The sequence below is a fragment of the Xiphias gladius genome, chromosome 13 (assembly GCF_016859285.1).
Source record: "Xiphias gladius isolate SHS-SW01 ecotype Sanya breed wild chromosome 13, ASM1685928v1, whole genome shotgun sequence".
Lineage (NCBI taxonomy): Eukaryota > Metazoa > Chordata > Actinopteri > Istiophoriformes > Xiphiidae > Xiphias > Xiphias gladius.
Window position 1 is genome coordinate 12,864,841 of NC_053412.1, and position 20,012 is coordinate 12,884,852.

The following is a 20,012-nucleotide window of genomic DNA, read 5'->3' on the forward strand; positions in this document are numbered from 1 at the left end:
CACATCATCATTTAACTCTCACAGAGCAGGTGAAAACCCGTCATACCAGACAACCACAGGCCTCCAGTAGCGTGGGTGGATGTGTAACGAAAATCAGTCTTTCAAGTTAGTGTGTAGCCCATCATTCCTGTGCTGGCTGTTCATTTATTCAACGAGGAAATTATATTGTAATAAACAAAGACTAAATTCAGACACTTCCTAAAACAGAACTTTTTCTTCTTCATAAATAATCTGAGATTAACCCCCCCCCCCCACGGTGTGATAGCAAACACCATTTCGTTCACTGTGTCATCTGTGTTTTCATCACATATTCAGGAAAGTTAAGGTATAGAGGAGGAAACAGCGAGGGGGGCGGATTTTGGTATAAATGCACCATGGTCAATAATGGAGGCCTCTAAGCTTTGAGGCTAGTATAAACCCCCGGATTAGCATAACTGTACCAGACCCAGACAGACAGAGCCAGAGTGGTGGCGTTTTTAAGGGGGGGGGGGGCAACAGATGGGAAAGATTAAAGCCCACTCACCCCCCTCCCACATCTTTAAATTCAACCAGGGGACTTCGAAAATTGGGGGTGTCAGCGAATACCCTCGAATCCCGTCCATCCTACCTCAGAAACAAGCATGCACCCAAACAGCAGCAGCAGGCACGATTAAGGCTGAGACATGCCTCTGATGGCTGTCAGTGTGAACAGGTTGAGCGTTTACGATAATGAAACCACCGTGCACAATGCCTCTTTGCATTTTGAACATTTTTGCCTGTGGACGGGTCAGCCTAGCATGATGGCACATTATTGGCAGTAGTTTCAAAAGTAAACAAGACCCTGAGAGAAACGGCACTGTGTTTAAAAGCATATATTTTTGATATTGACAAAGAATCAGAAGTATACAAAGGCTCTACATGGCGGCATTGTGGCAGTTGTCCCTGTGAAAGCCCAAGGAACAGAGCACCACTTATATACTTCAGTGGCCGTGGACAGTGCACACATGTGTGCAGAGGAGATGGGGCGTGCATGGGTGCATCAGGCACGTTTCAGCCTTTGGTCAAGTAAGCCTCCTCTGCTTTTTTTTTTTTTTTCCTCCCCTCCCACCCTCTGTTTCTGTCTCTAATCTTGGATGTGAACTCAGAGCGACTTGTGGAGAGAAAACGGCGAACACATCAGTGCACTGGGTGACTTTTAATCAAGTCTCGGACTGCCATGTCTTGCATCGCTCCTGTGGGCCTTGGCAGTAGGAAGGAGAGAGCCAGATTAGATCGCTGTTGTTTTTTAGCAGCGAGGCTGAGGGGAAGGGGCTAGACCGAGTGGGTGGGAGGGTGCACCGAAGGCCAATTGGGGGGGGGATTAGCAAATAACTGGGCCACGGGTAAACATTCAGTAGTTCCTGCCATCATCCAATGAACAAGCTTGTTGCAGAAAACTACTCTGAAGCCTTTTAATATGACTTCTCTCTCTCTCTCTCTCTCTCGCTCTCTCTTTCTCCCTCTCTTTCTCCCTCTCTCTCTCTCTCTCTCCTCTCTCTCTCTCTCTCTCTCCCTCATATCTGCCTCACTCCGCTGGCCTTGCCTGCATACTCTGACCCACAATCCAATACTGTAGTCGAAGCCAAGATCACACAGCAAGCTCTGCAGCACTACAGAGCAGAACCAGGGACAGAGCCTGGCATGGCCAATCAGAGATAAACACAGAGATTGGCATCCAACCAGAAAAACAGAATTTAGTCAAAGAACCAACCACAGCCAAGCAGAGCTGCAGACAAACCAATGAAAACTAACTACAGGAGTGCTCCCATGGTTCAGACTGCAAACGAGTAAATCTCTGGTTTGCTAAGGTTTGAGCTCCTTCCATGCTATACTGTCCTATTCTTTTTTTTTTTTTTTTTTTTTTTTTTGTATTAAACTACTAAATCCAATAAATATATTTCAGAGAGTGAATAGCCCCCTTTTTTGTTAAGAATCAGGAGGAACTGGGAAATAAAAGAGCTGCTGCGTGATCAGTCCGTGCTCTCCATTTACCTCGTGCGTGCTTGTTATGTGCAGCCATGCCAGCACAATGAATCTTTTTAATGTGTTGCATGTCAGTCAGTGTGTCATAATGTTATTTCAGTCAGACAGCCGGTCACGGGTTGAAGTTGGGTGGGGGTGAAGGGTTAGGGGATTGTGGACATGTTTCTTGGCACTGTACTCCGCCTTAGGCGACACAAGACAAAGTGGAGCATGAAGGTTAAAACTACCAGAAAGCTCCTCACATACATTTTTATCACAATGCTGATAAATGCTACACACTCAGTAGTGTTTATATAGAAGCATTACTTTTTTGCTTTGTTTTAATGCAGCAAAAATGTACTGAAATAACCCTTTCCCTTATGACAATGAATTGCAAAAATTCATTGTACTTGTGAATGAAAACCCCAAATCAATTTTTAGATAAAACTAACCCTTTTATAATGCTGTTTTGGTTGTTTCTTTGTACACCCAAGTGCTCATGTAGAGCGAGTATCATAATGGGGTTTTTCATTTCATAGCCTTGAAATGCAGTAAAATATTAATAATTTCAGTGTACAGAGAAAGACAAGGAGATACTTCGCCCTATGGATTTCTGTGCAACCAGTCCTGTCTATGGGTGTTGTCGCCGGCCCTGCACTTCCTTCTATTGTTCCTTTATGTTTCTCCTCTTTTTACTAGAATTCCTCCTCTACAACTCATGTCCTCACTTTCCATGCCCACTCCCCCTTGACTCCTCGGTTTGGGTAATTAGAAAGGAAGCATATTCGAGGCAGAAAAGATTAGTGTTGAGGCTGGCATTATGTTTAGCCTTGTACCTTGTTATAACTGGCTGCGTTCAAGCAATTCAAGTTAAAAAAAAAAAAAAGTACAAGAGATTTAATGTTGGAGTCAAGAAAAAGTGCTTAGTGTCTCTTAACCACGATGCAGTGGCTAAATTAAAAATTCCCAAATTCCGAGTTACAGCCCTTGTGATGGATGATCTTCTCATATTATCTTGTAACAAACAAGTACATATACAGTTTACAATGATAGGGGGTCAGAATTAACTCAAAATTCATACTAATTCTTGAAACACTGTGTCCTTGATTTCAGACAGTGGTAGACAAAAATAGGCCTCTGTAGACTGTTGTGTGAAATGACAAGTGCTGCTAGCAAATTTTATCAGCTGCGTCTAGTTAGCTATTTAAACTAACATTAGCTGAATGAGATGTTTGAAAACCCTGTCTCTGAATGACTTTATAATGTTTCGAACTCACTTGTTTTAAAACAAAATCTGCAAGGGGTCTTAAATATCCCCTTGATGGTTACATAAATGATATCATGCTAACAGCTAGAGTCTAAAGCTAACAGGTCTTGGGCTAAGAGTCAACATTTCTCACTGGCTGATGATCCATGTAAAGGACATGGAAATAAAGGAACAGCATAGAGCTAACTCATTACTGAGTGTGATAAGAAAAAACATAAGATTAGGCTGTTGATTCTTTGTAACATAGTCTTGTTTAGCTATTTAGCTTACATTACTTTGACAAGCACCGCAGAGGTTAGATTTCTGATTAATTGTTTGTATTGTCAAAAAAAAGTATGTTTTCACTTTTAATGAGTATCATGTGGCTGCGGTGCTAAAGTCAGAGCTGCTAATGTTAGTCTAAACTCTGATATAGTAGCATTCATTACTGGCTCTCACACAGTGGAGAAATACTACAGAGTGGCTACGCTAGTTGTAAATGGGCAGTTTTTGTTTTTTTAACCTAACCTGTGACCCCACTAAATAAAGTGGTATAAAATACAGGCCTTGGGACTAACGCTGGGTTACTGCTGTAGGAACGCAGATGCGTTAATGTTTGTCGTTTACCTTTGAGCAGACAAACACTGTTTAATCCGTTCACTGAACTTTTGCTCTAGGCAGTGCCTAGTTACAGTTGTTGTTTCAGGAATGGTCAGTTGATGCATATGATGCACTGTTCTGCCATCAAATCTTGGGCCCTGTTCATTTGAAGACGATTAAAAAAAATATGTATTAAATTATATAAATTATAAGTACTGTCATTATTAGTATTGGACCTTTACACAATACATTTTAACCCGTGTTTTAATGCCGAAGTGGGTTGATCAACTTGGTTTTGGTTTTTTTTGTTGCAAGAGCACACTTGTCTGCACCTGTCTGTTAACATGTCCTCTTGCAGCGAGGACAGCTCAATATACTTTCTGCTTTCAGTAATTGAAAATGGAGAGGAAAATAAAGTGAACACACAAAAGCTCTGCTTATTCTTCCGCAGATAAGCCACCACCCCTTTCAAATTATTAAGAGTAAAATGATGAAAATGTTGTCATTAGTTTCACATGGATTTTAGTATAAAAGATTTTTTTAATGGAAATTTGAATTTTGTTTTTCAGTATTTATAAATAAAGACAGTAAATTTCTGAAGTGACTGTATATGTATTATCAGCTGTCTAACTCCAATAGATCAGAGGGAAAAAAGTGGTAATATATGAATCAATATCTGCCCATTATGTCTCCCTGGTAATCCTTATGTTTTAATGGAAGACATGGTGTTCATTTTGGGGAAAATTTTTGGCTCTCTGAGGTCAGTTATTTTTCACAGCTTCCATGTTAGGAGCTGGAGTCGGCTTTGGGTTGAAATGAAATCACATCTCTGGGAAACAACTGCTTTTTTGTGTTTTTGAGTTCATCTGCTCAGTATCTATTTGTAAAATTTCATTATGGTGTACAGTTAGTACTTTTTTCAAATAGCATTTGGATTGATAGAAGGTGGGACATATTATTGAATCTATACACACGATAATAGCATGTACAGTATGACATAATATGTATGATAGTTACGTAGTGTATGTACCATTTGGGGGACATTTTAACCCAGAGCTTGTTAATGTGCTGGAAATAAATTCAAGCGGAGAATTGTCTGCCCCACCGGGAATCTAACCACCAACCCTGGCAATGGCGTCACCAGCTCGTTGAAAATCAGTTTCCTCATCAAAATGAAAATCCCCCCACATATTTAACCCTTAGTTTGAACTCCTTTCCCACTCTGCATGTACACAGCATGCCTCCCCCCTGTAGGCAAAGTCAGTCCCACAGAACAGTAGGCAGTAAAGGCCCCCAGGTTGAGGGCAGCCGAGGCCCACAGTAGGCCAGGGTTTATAGCTTTATCTGTGGATAGGAGCAGAGGAGGAAAGTTGGCGCCGTGCCCAGCAGAGCTACAACTCCATCGCATCACCCTCTGCCCACACAGGCTAGCTTGACCTTGGGCAGAAAACAGCCTCCCTCCTCTCCCCCTCCAAAGCAGACTCCCCACCCTCAACCCCCCTTCCCGGGTGGAGGACAGGGAGGGGCCGGGAGTAAGGGAAACAAACTGGCACGTCATGTTTCCCTTATCTGAAATTGCGCACAACGCAGGCCATGTACACAAACACACACACTGACGTTGGCTCAAACTCTTTCCTGACATGGCTCTTGCTCTACCGGACGCTCACCGCAAATCAACAAGCAAAGTGTCCATTTCACAACTGAACATATTCTGGCTTTTCTTTTCACTCAGAACACACAATTTGACACCACTTGAAGTCCTGTAGTATAGAAGTTCAGCGGGACTTGAAGTGAGAACTTTAATGTGTGTGCCATTATATGATGTCATTTTCTCTGCACAGTGTTTTCATGGACTTCTCGTAGTTTTGGTTTATGTTTTTAATTAGGATGGTTTTGAGCCCTAATGTCCACTTTCCCTCTGCCTTTCTGTACGTGTTTGTGTAATGTCCTTCAGGCTAGAGTTTGAATTGGTGTTTCTATCGATCTTTTGGTTTGTAGAAGCAGCGGTCTTCGCAGGCAGGCAGCTATTTTTCATTTGTGGATTCTTCCTGTAAAGACAGACACAGCCCAAGTATCACTCCGTCTCTAGCTGATTTAGCAGACAAGAAATGTGTGTACATGTGTGTATTTATTAAAATCAGAATGTGTAAATATGTACGTATGTGCATGTGGCTTATTAGGAAAGGGTTGATATGAGGGACTTTAAATTTCAATCAACATGAGACTAAAGATTTTCATCTGAAATGTGCATTTTCAAAGTGATTGTGTTGGTGGAAGGAGACAATCGATAGAGATACAATGAAATGGCATACATTAATGAAGCAGTGGAGCTTTCTCTTTGCCTCTCTTCTCGTTATGCAAGCTCATAAACACAAAGTCACAAACTGCCTCCATCTTAGAATTTGATGTGCTTGCCTCTTGTCATCAGACTTTCATTCACTTCGTTGCTCCTGCAAAGCTCAGGCCTGTTTTGCTAAAAAATTTGATTCCACTCAATTCCAACCCCTCTGTCTCTTCACAGCAGCGCAGGGCGAGGAAAGGGAGTGTGCCTTCACGGACCAGCAGCAGTTGGAGGTAGAGCGAGTGGCTGGGGGCGAAGGCCGGGTCTCCCCAGAGAACACCACCATCCGATGTGCCAAGGGCAGCCACTGTTTTGGCCTGTGGGAGAAAAGTCCTCCAGGCGAAGTGCGACTGGTCAAACAAGGTACGATGAGAGAGACAGTGTCAGCGGTTTTACTTGTATATATAATACAAATGCTGGCAAATATCTCAATAGACACTTGAATTTTGCTTATGATACACTAAGTAACTAAAAGGCACAGTTTTCCATCATAAATTCATCTGATTCACTCAGGTTTCAAACATCTTTTTAAATTGCTGGAAACAGGCTTAGATACCATAATAATTAGTCGATCAATTGAGTAGTTAGCAGACAGAAAATAAACCATACTTACATACATTTCTACATTGATAGACTGAATGACTGAATGAGAAAATAATCTGCAGATAAATAGACTATGAAAGTAGTTGTTAGTCGCAGCCTTAAACTTCAGCTACAAATATTTCCTTTATGCAGCTTAACACTGTAGCCGAAAAAAGGCTTAATGGTTTGGCTTTGAGTGTTTTGAAAGTCAAAATCACCGGCAAGTTGATTTGCTTTCCTGTAACGAATATACACATACTATAGTTTTACAGCAAATATACACAGATCCCTACTGCTACTAAAAATCTCCTCTTAAGTTCTGTGTACACACATTCAGTGTTTGAGCCAGGTTTGTTTGGGGGGGGGGATTAAATGGGCTCATTAGCACTTCTCCAAAGGGTAGCAGCTCCATCCAAGGGACACAATAAACAGTACTGTGAAAACTCTATACCTGTGGTGAGCCACAAAATAATATGAAATTGATTTTAGACATATTTGTTTTGATTGCACCAAACCAGTGAAAATTTTTTGGGGAATTACGAAACCTTATGCATGAAAAATAGGGCAGTCAAAAGTAGTCACACCCCTTTGCTCTACCAGGGCTTTAATGTGACACTGACGGATATTTTATCAGTATGGTGCTTGAAGTCTACTTCAAAGACCTGGAAACTTTAGCTATATCTATTAAATAGATCAATTTAATGGAGACCACATTTAGTGATAATAACTACTTTACTGGGATAAACTTAAAATTACTTTTTCTTTATTCTAATCAGTACATTCAAATGTGGCATTGCATTTACTGGTGACTACTGTGTGGTTGTCTATTTGTGGTTAAAATGACAAACTGCTGCTAAGCCATGTCCATCACTTAGAGCTGAACATACTAGATATAATCTAAATTGATCCTTTTGGCAGCTCTAAGTTGCCAATCTTGCTGTTAAGCTAAGGTTATCTAACGTATGTGTTTACCACTAAAACCGAGCAACTCTTTTCTGCTAGCATTAGTCAGTACCCTACTGCTATTTAGGTATCAGCTACTACTCAGCTAACACACAGACAAACTCGTCACTCTGTTTTTGGTTGGACTGCAACAGCAAGGCCAGCCCTACAAACACGACTGACAGACAAACTGAGTGATTGAGTGACTGACTGACTGAGTGCATGATGAAGCTACACCATTGGTCGGCCAGCAGTGTCCCCATTTGCCGCTGCTCTTTCAAAATGAGTTGGTGCGAACAGTTTCTATCGCGTCGTCAGGGGGCTGTTTACAGGCAGTGTTGCCAATTTCCAAGTAAATACAGGCGAAATCACAGCATCAGCCATCGTCTTTAACTTATGTGTATGGTGATTTTGTCAGATGACATCAAAGTTATAAAATCTGATTTTAGCAGTGCAGAGCAGCCGCTTGGAAGTGACTGCTGGTTAACATGTCGTCTTAATGGGCCACATATCAGTCACCCTTTCATACTTGCAAAAGAAAAACACGTAAATGAGAAGAGCTTTATTGGGAATTCAGCTGTACTGTACAGCTGTACTGTATATGTGAGCACAGAGTAGGAGAGAAGCAAACAGATAAAGGGCAGTTCAGCCACATACTAGGTTTTGACCAAGTCTTGTTGAACAACAAAAAGCAATTTTTGCTAACTTTTTATATTTCAACACAATACAGAGTGGTTTTTCTCTCTTTAACAAACTATCTTTAGCCGAGCATGTACACTTGCAATGTACATATACGAGGTTAACAGTTTCATATAGTAGCTTGGCTAACTCAGGAAAAATAAATGTTCATACAGCTGATAAAATCTAAAAATGAGAAGCCAATTAACTGTGTTGATTCTGCCCCCGTCCTCACTCTTCTTTTGTCACCCCTCTCTGTCAGGTTGCTGGACTCACCTGGGTGACCACCAGGGTTGCCGTGCTGACCGTTGCGTGGTGACTAACCTCCCTCCACAGATCCAGAATGGGACGTACCACTTCTGCTGCTGCGGGAGTGACATGTGCAACATCAACTTCACAGAGGACTTCCCGCTGCCCAGTCCCACCACTGCACAGCCCATCTGTAAGGACACTCTCATTTTCACAGTGCGGCCACAAACATTTATTACATTGTTTGCCACTCATCATTATGCTCTGTACATGTAGTCAAGCAATAGATGGTATCCAATACGTGTGCCTTCCTTTTTTATGACCGGTGGTCAGCTAACCTACAAAAGCAAGTCAGACAGGTAAATTTCAAAGGCCAGATCTCAGCCAATGCGAATGCTTTTATGGTTTTATTAGTGTATTTTATGCTTACCATTTTTTTGAAAATAGTGGCACTGAGGGAAAACAGTTCACCACTGATCACATGTGACATCATGTCATTTCAACTGCAGGGAACAAGCTCCAAGTGGAATTGTATTATATTGAGAAGTTACTGTAGTTAGTGCCATTTCTTTGATTGAAAATCTGTTTCGGATAAGATTTAATTTAGACTGCCTGTATGAATTTGCACCGATGGTATTACATTATCCTTTTTTCAGACATAAATTGACTTAGGAAAATATTATTAGCTTTCATGGAGCAATTTTGTGTATCCGAGAGAATCTAACATTTGTGCCACAGTTAGACTCATCTCTTATATAATCAGGTGCAATGGTTGAACAGAAAACGTGAAAGAAAAATGTCTAACAAAGAAAAGAATGGGAGAAAATGTAGGCCCACACAGTTCTGAAACAAAGCTATACGCAGAAAAGAATGAATGGATGTTTGCAATCACTAGAGCTGTTGGACCTGCACCTACTTGGAGCTACTTTCTCTCCTCCTCCTCCTCCTCCTCCTCCTCTGCTTTCTCATTCAGCCACAAGGCTTAAAACTGAGCTTGCCGATTGCCATCCATTATGAACATTGACAATTGTGATGTGCATATATGAATTGGTTGGCATTCACAGACAGATAAGTTCTTAGTAAGGTGTTAGACAAGGCAGACAGATGTATTGTTAATTGTTCCTTCCTCAAGGTTTAGCTGTGAATGAAAGCAATGTGTGTGGTGGTGGGGGGGAGTGGTGGTGGTGGCGGCGGCGGCGGCAGCAGCTCATCATCTCTCCTGCCTACACATAAACACAAACACACTCTTTACCATCTATGTCGTCTCTCTGCATTCCTTGCAATACAAGGCGTCTGCTCTGTCTTCCTGTCTGCGGCGTGTCTGGTGACTAGTCGTCTGAGTAGACCGATGACGAGACAAAAACAGGAGAAAGTTCGGGGGAAATAACCATTTGGTGTTAGAAGGATGTTTAATTAATCAGTGAGGTTCAGGTTTTTCGTTGTATTGTAACTCAGCCCTGTTTTTTTTAGATCGCTTATTCCTGACATGCCTGGGCAGATTTGTGCCAGTGTTATTAGAAGTAGGAAATGATTTGAGTCGCTCGGCTCTCAGTCATCTTAAGCCAAGAACCTTGGATGACGACTTGTGTGGCATGGGCTGGGAGTAGTACTCACATCTTTTATTTAAGTAAAGGTAGCAATAGTACAGTGGATCAGTACTATGTTACATGTAAAAGTTAAGCATTCAAATTTTTTTTTTTTTTTTTTTTTTTAGTAAAAGTACATAAGTATTAGCATTAAAATACAGTAACAGTACCAAAAGTAAAGGCACTTATTATGCAGAACAGAGCTGGTCAAGATAGAGCTAATTTTAAAGGTACTCATTGGAATTTTCTTGTAAATAAACAAGTCATGTTTACATCCAGTGTTTCTCACCAATACACACTGTGTGTCTGGAGGCCATGCAAACAAACAAAAAAAAAAAAACAAGGGCTTATTCATCAAAACAATGCCCCATAACACTGCTAGTGGTCAAAAACTCCACCGGATACCTAATTTCCATACCTAAGATAAGTTTTTTACTATTTTTTCAAGCAGAAATACCTGTTATTTGCTGAATCCAGTTTTTCCACTGTGAGGGTTTTCTTTTTTCTGTTTTTTTTTTCACATTTTTCTGACATTTAATATATCTAATGGTTTATCAGTTAAGAAAATGATCGGATTAATTTACAATGAAACAGTCGTTAGTTGCAGCCCTAATTTATAGGATCATCTCATCTTTTATATATAAAATCTTTATCTGTAATGTCAAATAATTAAAATGAAGTAAAGAGTAAAATATTATGTTTAAAGTAGCTTAAAATGGAAATACTCGCGTAAAGTACAATTTCCTTAAAATTTGTACTTAAGTTCTTGCACTTTGCACCTCAGGCTTGGTGTTACTTTGAATATCTAAGATATGATTTTGTTCGTGATATAAAAGTAAGCAATAGCATCAGTATTGTGGAAATTTCAAACAGCTTCCTTGTGTGTGTTTGGGTGTGTCAGCGTGTGTCTGTGTTTGTCAGATGGCTTCCTGTACAACCCTCTTGTTGATTATGAACTCGTTGACCTTGGCATTTGGAGGAGGCCTGGTCAACCCCCATGTGTGAATGTTTTTTTTTTTTTTTTTTGTGCATGTGTGCCAGAGCGTGTGTGCATGCATGCTCATGCTAATATGTCAGCAAAAGCCACCCTTAGGCTCTCGAAGCCATCAATTATTGATAAAACTAGTATCTCGTGGCAGTACCAGTGTGTTGACTGACGTAACGGATGCAGTAGAGTGTGTTTCTATATATATGCAGGCAGCTGCTCTGGACCCCTATACTGTATTTCTGCAGAGTTAAGAGTAGCAGTCTATGAGAGCAGGGCAAGTGTCAGTATATTTAAGGTATGTGTGTGCTTGTCCCCAGAGTAGCACGAATAGCTGATGCAGTTTCATCAATCACAAACCCCAGACAGCTGAAACTGCAGCCACCTCAGCTAACTGCTTCTACCTGCTACTGGAACCAAATGCATCTGAACAGCCATGTAGTGTTCTCCCTGTTTTAACATATTTTTTTTCTTTCTCTACATGTACTTCCCGCGCATCCTCTGTTTCCGTCTTCCTGCACTGCTTTTCAGTCTGTTGAGTTTACTGTGCTTCATGGTTGTTGGGCATAAATGATTGTTTCGTTTGTTTGTTTTTCCCTTCATGCAGTTCACGGCATGCCTGTTCCTCTGCAAACACACATACTGGCATACCCAAGACATTAAAATGTTAGCCTGTGTTTTGTACATTTACTGACCTGTTATTTGAGAAAGGAAAAAAACATACTGTATGCCCAATTGCCAGTCCATTCAAAATCTTGCAGTCACAAATGTTTAATGGACCTGTTAAGACTGTAGTGCCCCACTCAAGTTTTTACGTGAACAGCAGCAGTCATTTTAAAAGCTATTCATTTTAATTAAACTAGTTTAGCCTTAAGTGGAAGATGTTGGAGTTGCCTTTCAGTATTACAACAGACTGAATCTAACCTCAAAAACCGATGATATGCACAGTGCAAAATAGAACAATAAAATGCAAATAAAAACAGGTAAAACAATAAGGAAAGAGTCATACAGTAACAGCATGTGCAGACAAGGCCAAAAAAGCCAAGAGGCTTATAGTGTGGCTCATCGAGAGGATTAAAGGTGCCCTGTGGAGTTTTCTTGTAAACAAACAAAAGTTCTGTGTAAACCCAATTCAGAAATACATTCTAAATAAAACAAGCTTATAGTTGGCAGTAAGGATTTTTTTTTCTATTTCACTCTGGTGAAAAGGTTATAAAATTAGTAGGGATTGAGTTCCAGATTCTGGGACATCCAAAACTATTTGAAGTTTTAGAAAATGCAGGCCGTAGCTGATGACTGTTCCTATATTGGTCTTTGTGTATGGTGCTAAATATGCTGAAATATTCCAAAATATAGTGGTTTTGGAATAACAATGTAAAAACTAACAACCCCCTGTTAATGTTTGTTAATTTTGAAAAAAAAAAAAAAAATAGAATGGCAGAACTTGTAAAAAGGAATTTGTATGTTCCCTGTAAGTTCCCTGTACAGTTCTAACAAATCTCTTTTGTAACTGCTAAATCTTTTGTAGTTTTGTATGTTCTGTGTGTCTTTGCCCAAGCTAAATTGCAGTAAAATAATAAATCATGTAACGTACATATAATGTTGTGCTAAATGTTCGAATGTATCTTAATTTGCCAGTCATATGGTTGTTGTTGTTTTTTGTTTTTTTATTCACCTTTACTCCAAGTGGCTCTCTCCAAAGGCACAAAATCTATATGAATACAAAACAGACTTAATCAACACAAGGCTGTATTGCAGGTCTGTTGCACTTGATTGCATCAGGTTGTAGAGGTGTACCTAATAAACTCTGAACTCACTGTATGGATATCAGCTGTGGTGCTTGGTGTTCCTCTGACTCCTGCTCACAAATGAAAGGCCAGTGCATGGTTTTAGCCATTTGCTCCTCCTTCATAAAGGTTTGATTTTTACCTTGTTTTTAATGTGTCTCCCCTTGTAGACCCTCGCACGCTGCGCTACGAAGAGACCGTAATTATCGCCCTGGCAACAGTCTCCGTGATGGCTGTGGTTGCTGTAGCAGCCTTCTTTGGTTACCGCATGATGCACGGTGAGTTACCATGGTGCCTCGCTGTGAGGAAGAGCAGAGGACATTCATTATTCAAGGCTGTTTAAATGTTTTTGGTAGCATTGCAATTCAGCACTGATCCTTTGTTTAACTGCATCTACATGTTTTGTATTTTTCTGAATTCTGAACACACTATTTTTATGTTAACAGGAGATGGTAAGCAAGGTCTTCACAATCTGAATATGATGGAGGCTGCTGGCTCTGAGAGCTCTCTGGACCTAGACAATCTCAAACTGCTGGAGGTCAGTGTCTATAGTGGTCTGTCTTTTTCTCTTTCTGTCTCTATCCGTGTGTCTAGACTAGCTCCAATTTGAAATATTTTTAGTTTTGTGCTTAACAGACATCCGTTCATCAGTTCATTCAGTTTGTTTTCTGGCCAAGGAAAGAGCCAAATGATTTAGTGTATTGGTGTAAAGTGCCAGCACAACACTGCGTAACACCTCTCTCACTAACCAAATGATCCAATGGAGAGCCAGTGCAGCAGCGATTGTAAATTGTTTTACGTCAGTTTCACTAATTAAGATTTACTTCCACATTGGTATATTGTTGTAGTTCTTACTGGTAATGGTGGTGATGTGTGTATATATAGTGTGAAAATTGCAAAAAGGCATCTAAAAAGACTTAAGAGCATGGCTCACTACATCTTTTATTCCCCCAAATTCTGTGGATTTATACTTGTCTGTTTTTAGTAGATGAAAGCTTGTATCATTGGTCCTGGCATGTCAAGTTCTCGCTGGCTTCTGCATCTCTTCACACGCGGAGTGTAGTTTGTCAGGGAGTGCGGGAGGGAAACGAGTTACAAACAGAAAGGAGAAACCAAAGGCACAGAGCAAAAAGTACACCCAAAATACATCAAGGTTTACGATTACATTTTGTCGTTTCAATGTGACTTTTATCATCTGATCATGGCGGGACGCATTAAGTGTCAGGTCTAGGCGCACAAAAATAGGAATTTGCTTACCCTGTTACAGGATCCTGAAAACCCGATATGGAAGTGGCAGAGCTGATATTGTGATAGGAAGTAATTGGAGTCTGGATGATATTCCACCACAATAACAATATAAGCATATGTATATGTGTATATAAGTATATATGTATATATGTGTGAGTATATGTGTATATAAGTATGTGTGTGTGTGTGTGTGTGTGTGTGTGTGTGTGTGTGTGTGTGTGTGTGTGTGTATATGTATGTATGTGTGTGTGTGTGTGTGTGTGTGTGTGTATATATATATATATATATATATATATATATATATATATATATATATATATATATATATATATATATATATATATATATATATATGTGTATGTATATATATGTGTATGTATATATATGTGTATGTATATATATGTGTATGTATATATATGTGTGTGTATGTATATATATATGTATGTATATATATGTATGTATATATATATGTATATATATATGTATATATGTATGTATATATGTATATAGGTGTATGTATGTATATATATATATATGTATGTATATATATATATGTATATATATATGTATGTATATATATATATGTATATATATATGTATGTATATATGTATATATGTATGTATATATATATGTATGTATATGTATGTATATGTATGTATATGTATATATATGTGTGTATGTATATATGTATATATATGTGTATATGTATATATATGTATATGTATATGTATATGGGCGTACATATTTTGTTTATATTTGAAGAAAAACGAGGTAAATATAACCCCACCCCAACAAACAGACATTAAATATGAGCCTTTCTTCAAATGTTGATGCACTGTTACTTTTTTAATGAGCATGTACAAAGGTTTGGGCTCTCTACTAATACAGTACTGACAACCCCCCCTTTGGCAGATATCTTAGCTTGCAAACAGTTTTTGTAGCAGCTCAGTCTTTCTATTCTTGATTTAGGAATTTTCACCCACTCTTACTGCAGATCACTTCAACTTTCTGATATATTTTTAGGCTGTCTTGCAGCACAGCATGTTTAACATCTACCTACAGATTTTGAGTGATGTTCAGGTCAGGGACTGCGGGGGCCATTTCAAAAGCTTCAGCTTATGTTTCTTGACGTAGTTCATGGTGGATTCTGAGGTCTGCTTTGGATCATTGCCAGAAACCAGCCTCTTTTCACCTTCACGTTCTTGACTGACTGCAGGACATTGGCATCATGTCTGTTTGTTGCAGGGGTTGTATTTACTTCTTTACTCCTTTCCCTATCAAAAATCAACAAAATATATAATTTACCAGGAATCCCAAACTTTTCCATGCAATTGCCTGCTGTGGCAGTCTTGCTGTCTTGCAGGACTCTTGATGTCCTTCTACCTCTGCCTCCATTCTTTATCTTTCCTCTCTCCCATTTCTATCTTTCTGTCTACTTTGTTTCAGTAAATATGGTTGGCCATCAAAGTGAAATAACTCATGACTTTCCTCAAATAGTCCATTGTATAACCAACCACTGCACTTAGTTTTCTTGAACTCCCTCAGAGGACAATTATGTAAAAAAAAATATTCAGTTTTTAGCTGTTACTTCTCTAGCATAGACATATACTAAAGGCCCGTTTACACTGTGAGATTGTGTTGTTTGAGATGAAACCTGACAGTCGCGAGATAAACATGGTAAAGTCTTGGATTGTCAGTCCAAAATGGTAGCCCTAGGTCTCTCTGACAGACACGTCCACTGATAGCTGATTTGGAGCTTTGGAGACCAAACTGTTTCAGAAATTTAGGAAATTCTCCGAGTGTGACGGTTGCTCTGACCCATGTCCACAAAAAAACCAAACTCAGAATACAACATGAGTTGAGGCACAATACACTGGCTGGCAAGACATGCAATAAACTTACAGGCTTGTCGTACCATCTAAAGGCTCCTTAAACACAGCCTTCCACAGGAAAATAATTTAAATTATTTAGGTACAATTGAAAGCTTTAAGAGGGTTACACTGCTTGCCCTGATATTGTTTTTACTGCATTCGTGCTTCCCACATCTCTACAAAGGAGGTGGTTAGAGCAAAGTTATTGTGACCCATAATCAGAATCTTTTCAAACAGCCGAGCTCTACATGCTTATTTTTCAAGGATCATGCTGGTGTTTTTGCATTTTTTTTTAAATTTCTACAATGCACCAGACCAGCAGTTTTATCAAATGCATCCTTGCTTTCAGCTGCTTTACCATACAACAATAACATTACTGACAAAATCAGAACTAAACACTGAGTTGTCTTATCTGTTTCAAGCAATTTTCAAGTCTCTGCAAGTTGGTTATCATACTGAAACAAGGTGAAGTCAGTACAAGTGACTGACAGGAAGGCAGGAAAAAACTGTTAGATATCAAAAACTGTATGGTATGCTTTTAAAAATGGTGGGCAGTGATATAATCTATACATGATATTTTTCTTATTGGCTAAAAATTAAAATGAATGCTATTTCTTCTCTGTGAAATGTTTGCTGTCTCAGAAAATGATGTTTCTGCTGTGCGTCTTGACAAGACATAAAGACAACCAGTCAGTCGGTACTGAACGAAATGATCCAAGAGATGCGTGGATGTTTTTCCCCTCCTTTGACATCTATTTAGTGCTTTTCAGACCAGAGCAGAGAGAGCGATATCTTTTGAGGCAGGAGTTGAATTCAGAATACTGTCCTTGTGCCTTATCAAATGCAGGCACACGTTCTTTCACGTCAAACTCATTGCAGGGAGGGGGTGCCAAGGAGCCCTATTCACAGACAAAACAGTCATCCAGTTCTTTCACAGTATATTTTATAGCCAGAGATAAATGTTTTTAGCAAAAGTGGAGGTGAAAGTCGGACAAGAATAAATGCGCTCCTGAATTTATTTCTTAGTCCTGTGCAGATGACTTTTCAAGCAGAATGTCTTGTCCTTAATGGTATGCTGTGCTCTGACTAATTCAGGACACTAATTGAATGATTTGGAACTGACCTAGTGCCATTTCAACGGTTTAACCCAGCTGTTTGCTTGTAATTTAGTTTATTTCCTATCTCCCCTCTGCCTGCTTGGCTGTCTTTGTGTTTGTACTGCTCTTCATGTGCTTCTGTTTTTTGACTCTTTGTTTTTGTCAAGCAATCTTTCTGTATCTTTGCTTCTCAGTATTTTTGTGACATTTCAAAGTAGCACAAACAAAATTATCATTTCATTCTTTTTTTCTTATTAGACAAGCAAGCGCTGGAGGTCTAGAATTACAAAGTAGTCTATTAATAGTCTTTTCCTACCCCACCACAACCTCTTTCAGCTGATTGGACGTGGCAGATACGGCAGCGTGTACTGTGGCTCTCTGGATGAACGGCCCGTTGCTGTGAAGGTGTTCACTGCAGCCAACCGTCAGAACTTCCTAAACGAATGCTCCATCTACCGGCTACCGCTGCTGGAGCATGATAACATCGCTCGGTTTGTGGCTGCCGACGAGCGGACAGGCTCAGAGGGACGGACCGAGTACCTGCTGGTCATGGACTACTACCCACATGTGAGTATTGGGGCTGTATGGAGTTTTAAATATGGACTGTGTCCTTAAGATTTCAGTTCTTATTGAGTTGACGATATCCGTGGTTATTTTCCCATCATGCCATAAGCAACCACAATATACACAGCACAGCATGTCCCAGCAACACATTACAGATAGTTTGTCACATTACTGAGGAGTTGGAGGTGAAGCTGTTCATCTGACAGCTCACAGTGGCTGGTCCTTATTGTTCTGTTACTTCCTGCAATATTGAAAAAGGATCCCCTGACAAAAAAAGGACCAAAATGGCCGCTGTCAGTGCTAACCTTGATGTCAGATACATTGCGTTTCCTGAGACCGTATCACAGTTAGAGCCAGTTGAATGTGAAGCAGCAGAAGTGGGAACATGCTGAGTTAGCATTAGCAGTAACTTAATCCAGCTCTGATAGAGCTGTAGGAGAATGAAAACTAAACAGTGATGCTGATCTCGGATTGAAATTGTGCTGATTTTACATGCATGCATTATTTTCCTGTGATCCATCAAGTTTCGGTAGGCAATCTAGCAAATTCAATGCGGGAATGGCAGACCCCACCACTAACAGTAAATATTACTATATAGATATAAACAATATAAACAAAGGGCTATGATTTCATGAAAACCTTAGGGCGTGTATCTTTAATTGAACCACAGCAACATTACCTTGTCCAAAGTCAGCTAGCTTTAGCTTTGTTTGGCACAGATAGCGGTGATCCACTGAACACAGCGTGTCACGAAGCATAGTTCACTTCTGCAAGTCATTCTAGCTGTCAGTGTATGATGTGTGTTGAAACGGACATGTCTTTTGTTTTCTTTGTAAAATCCTGTGGCAACTCGAAGTACATTAACTCTCAAGGAAAACAGCAATTTTATCACTATCACTTCCCTGATCGACACATCTTGGCTATTGTACTGTAACTCCAACTTTTGTTTACACGCTATGATGTGTGTTTAGGCTATTGTTAACTGATGCAAAGCTATGCAAAATTGTCAGTGTAATTTTGCTGCCAGTCATGGCAGTGGCCAGCACACTGAAAAAAAAAAAATTAGGGCTTCAACTAACAATGATTTTTTTTTTGTTGATTTTCTTTTTCTTTTCTTTTTTTTAAATTTATTTTCCTTTCCTAATTAATTGTATTATCTAGAAAATGTCAGATAACAATTCAAAATGCTCTACATAATTTCCCGGGACCAAAGGTGACATCTTCATATTACTTGTTTGGTTTGATCAACAGTCCAAAGCCCGAAGATATTTAATTTACAACAATGTGAGAAGAGAAAAGCAGCAAAAACCCGAAAACATTTAGCATGTTTACTATATCACTAAAAAGATTGATTATAAGAACTGATTGCAAGTAATTTCCTAACTTTTAGTCAAACGCTTAATCAGCACCATCATTTCAGCACTAAAAATGGGTGTAATGCAGTCGAACTGAGTTACTTCATCTATGTCTGCTCAGCAGGGTGGATGGGTTGGCAGACCTGTCACCTCTTCCATCCCACTGGAGTTCGCAGACGAATACGGCAAGGATGGACAGAGCAGAGTCTGCGTAAATTAAAAGTATAATCATTTCACCCATCTCAGCCTTTCCCACAGATAAATTAACATGCAGCTGATATGGTGAAAGATCTCGTCGATACTGACTGCTCACAGATGCCTCTAGGAACTCTTCAATATGAATGCGGATGTACCTCAGAACTGAATATGCTTGCTTTCCAAGCGTACAGCCTCATAATTACAAGTCAGCTGACCCCCAGCCAGCCTATGAAAGCAGCCTATTATGCATCATAACCGTCACTCTAATACACATTGTCATGAGAATGCAGTGCAAGCCAGGCCAGGAGACTGGGACACATAATGCATTCAAGTAAATGATAATATAATTTATTAAAATGAACAGATCTAATGAAATTCTCTTTAGTAGCGGATGCACAAATTGCCTTGTGATTGATTTTGAGAGAAATGATTGTATTCACATATACAGTCAAGACCGGAAGTATTTCGGCAGTTACACTGTTTTTTTTTTTTTGTCCTTCTGGCTCTGAGCTTCAACACATTCAGCATGAAACTAAAATAGTGGAAACTACATGACAGTTCCAAGTCTCAGCTTTAAATATGGATGTCAGTTTACATCCATATTGAAAGAACTGTGAGGGAGATAGAGCACTTTAAACACACAGTGCCCAAATTTTAGGGGTTCAACAGTTATTGGACACTTGGCTACTAAATGTTTCTTGG

General features: G+C 39.6%; 1 protein-coding gene across 1 annotated transcript in view; it reads left to right on the top strand.

Moving 5' to 3' along the window:
* The window catches only part of LOC120797983 (bone morphogenetic protein receptor type-2-like), a 38,793-nt gene that overhangs the window by 6,503 nt on the left and 12,278 nt on the right, over positions 1–20,012 (top strand). Inside the window, exons 2-6 of the mRNA XM_040141855.1 lie at positions 6,348–6,530; positions 8,632–8,811; positions 13,147–13,254; positions 13,423–13,514; positions 17,530–17,760. Of these exons, the coding sequence (XP_039997789.1) occupies positions 6,348–6,530; positions 8,632–8,811; positions 13,147–13,254; positions 13,423–13,514; positions 17,530–17,760 (794 nt within the window). The remainder of the gene's footprint in view (positions 1–6,347; positions 6,531–8,631; positions 8,812–13,146; positions 13,255–13,422; positions 13,515–17,529; positions 17,761–20,012) is intronic.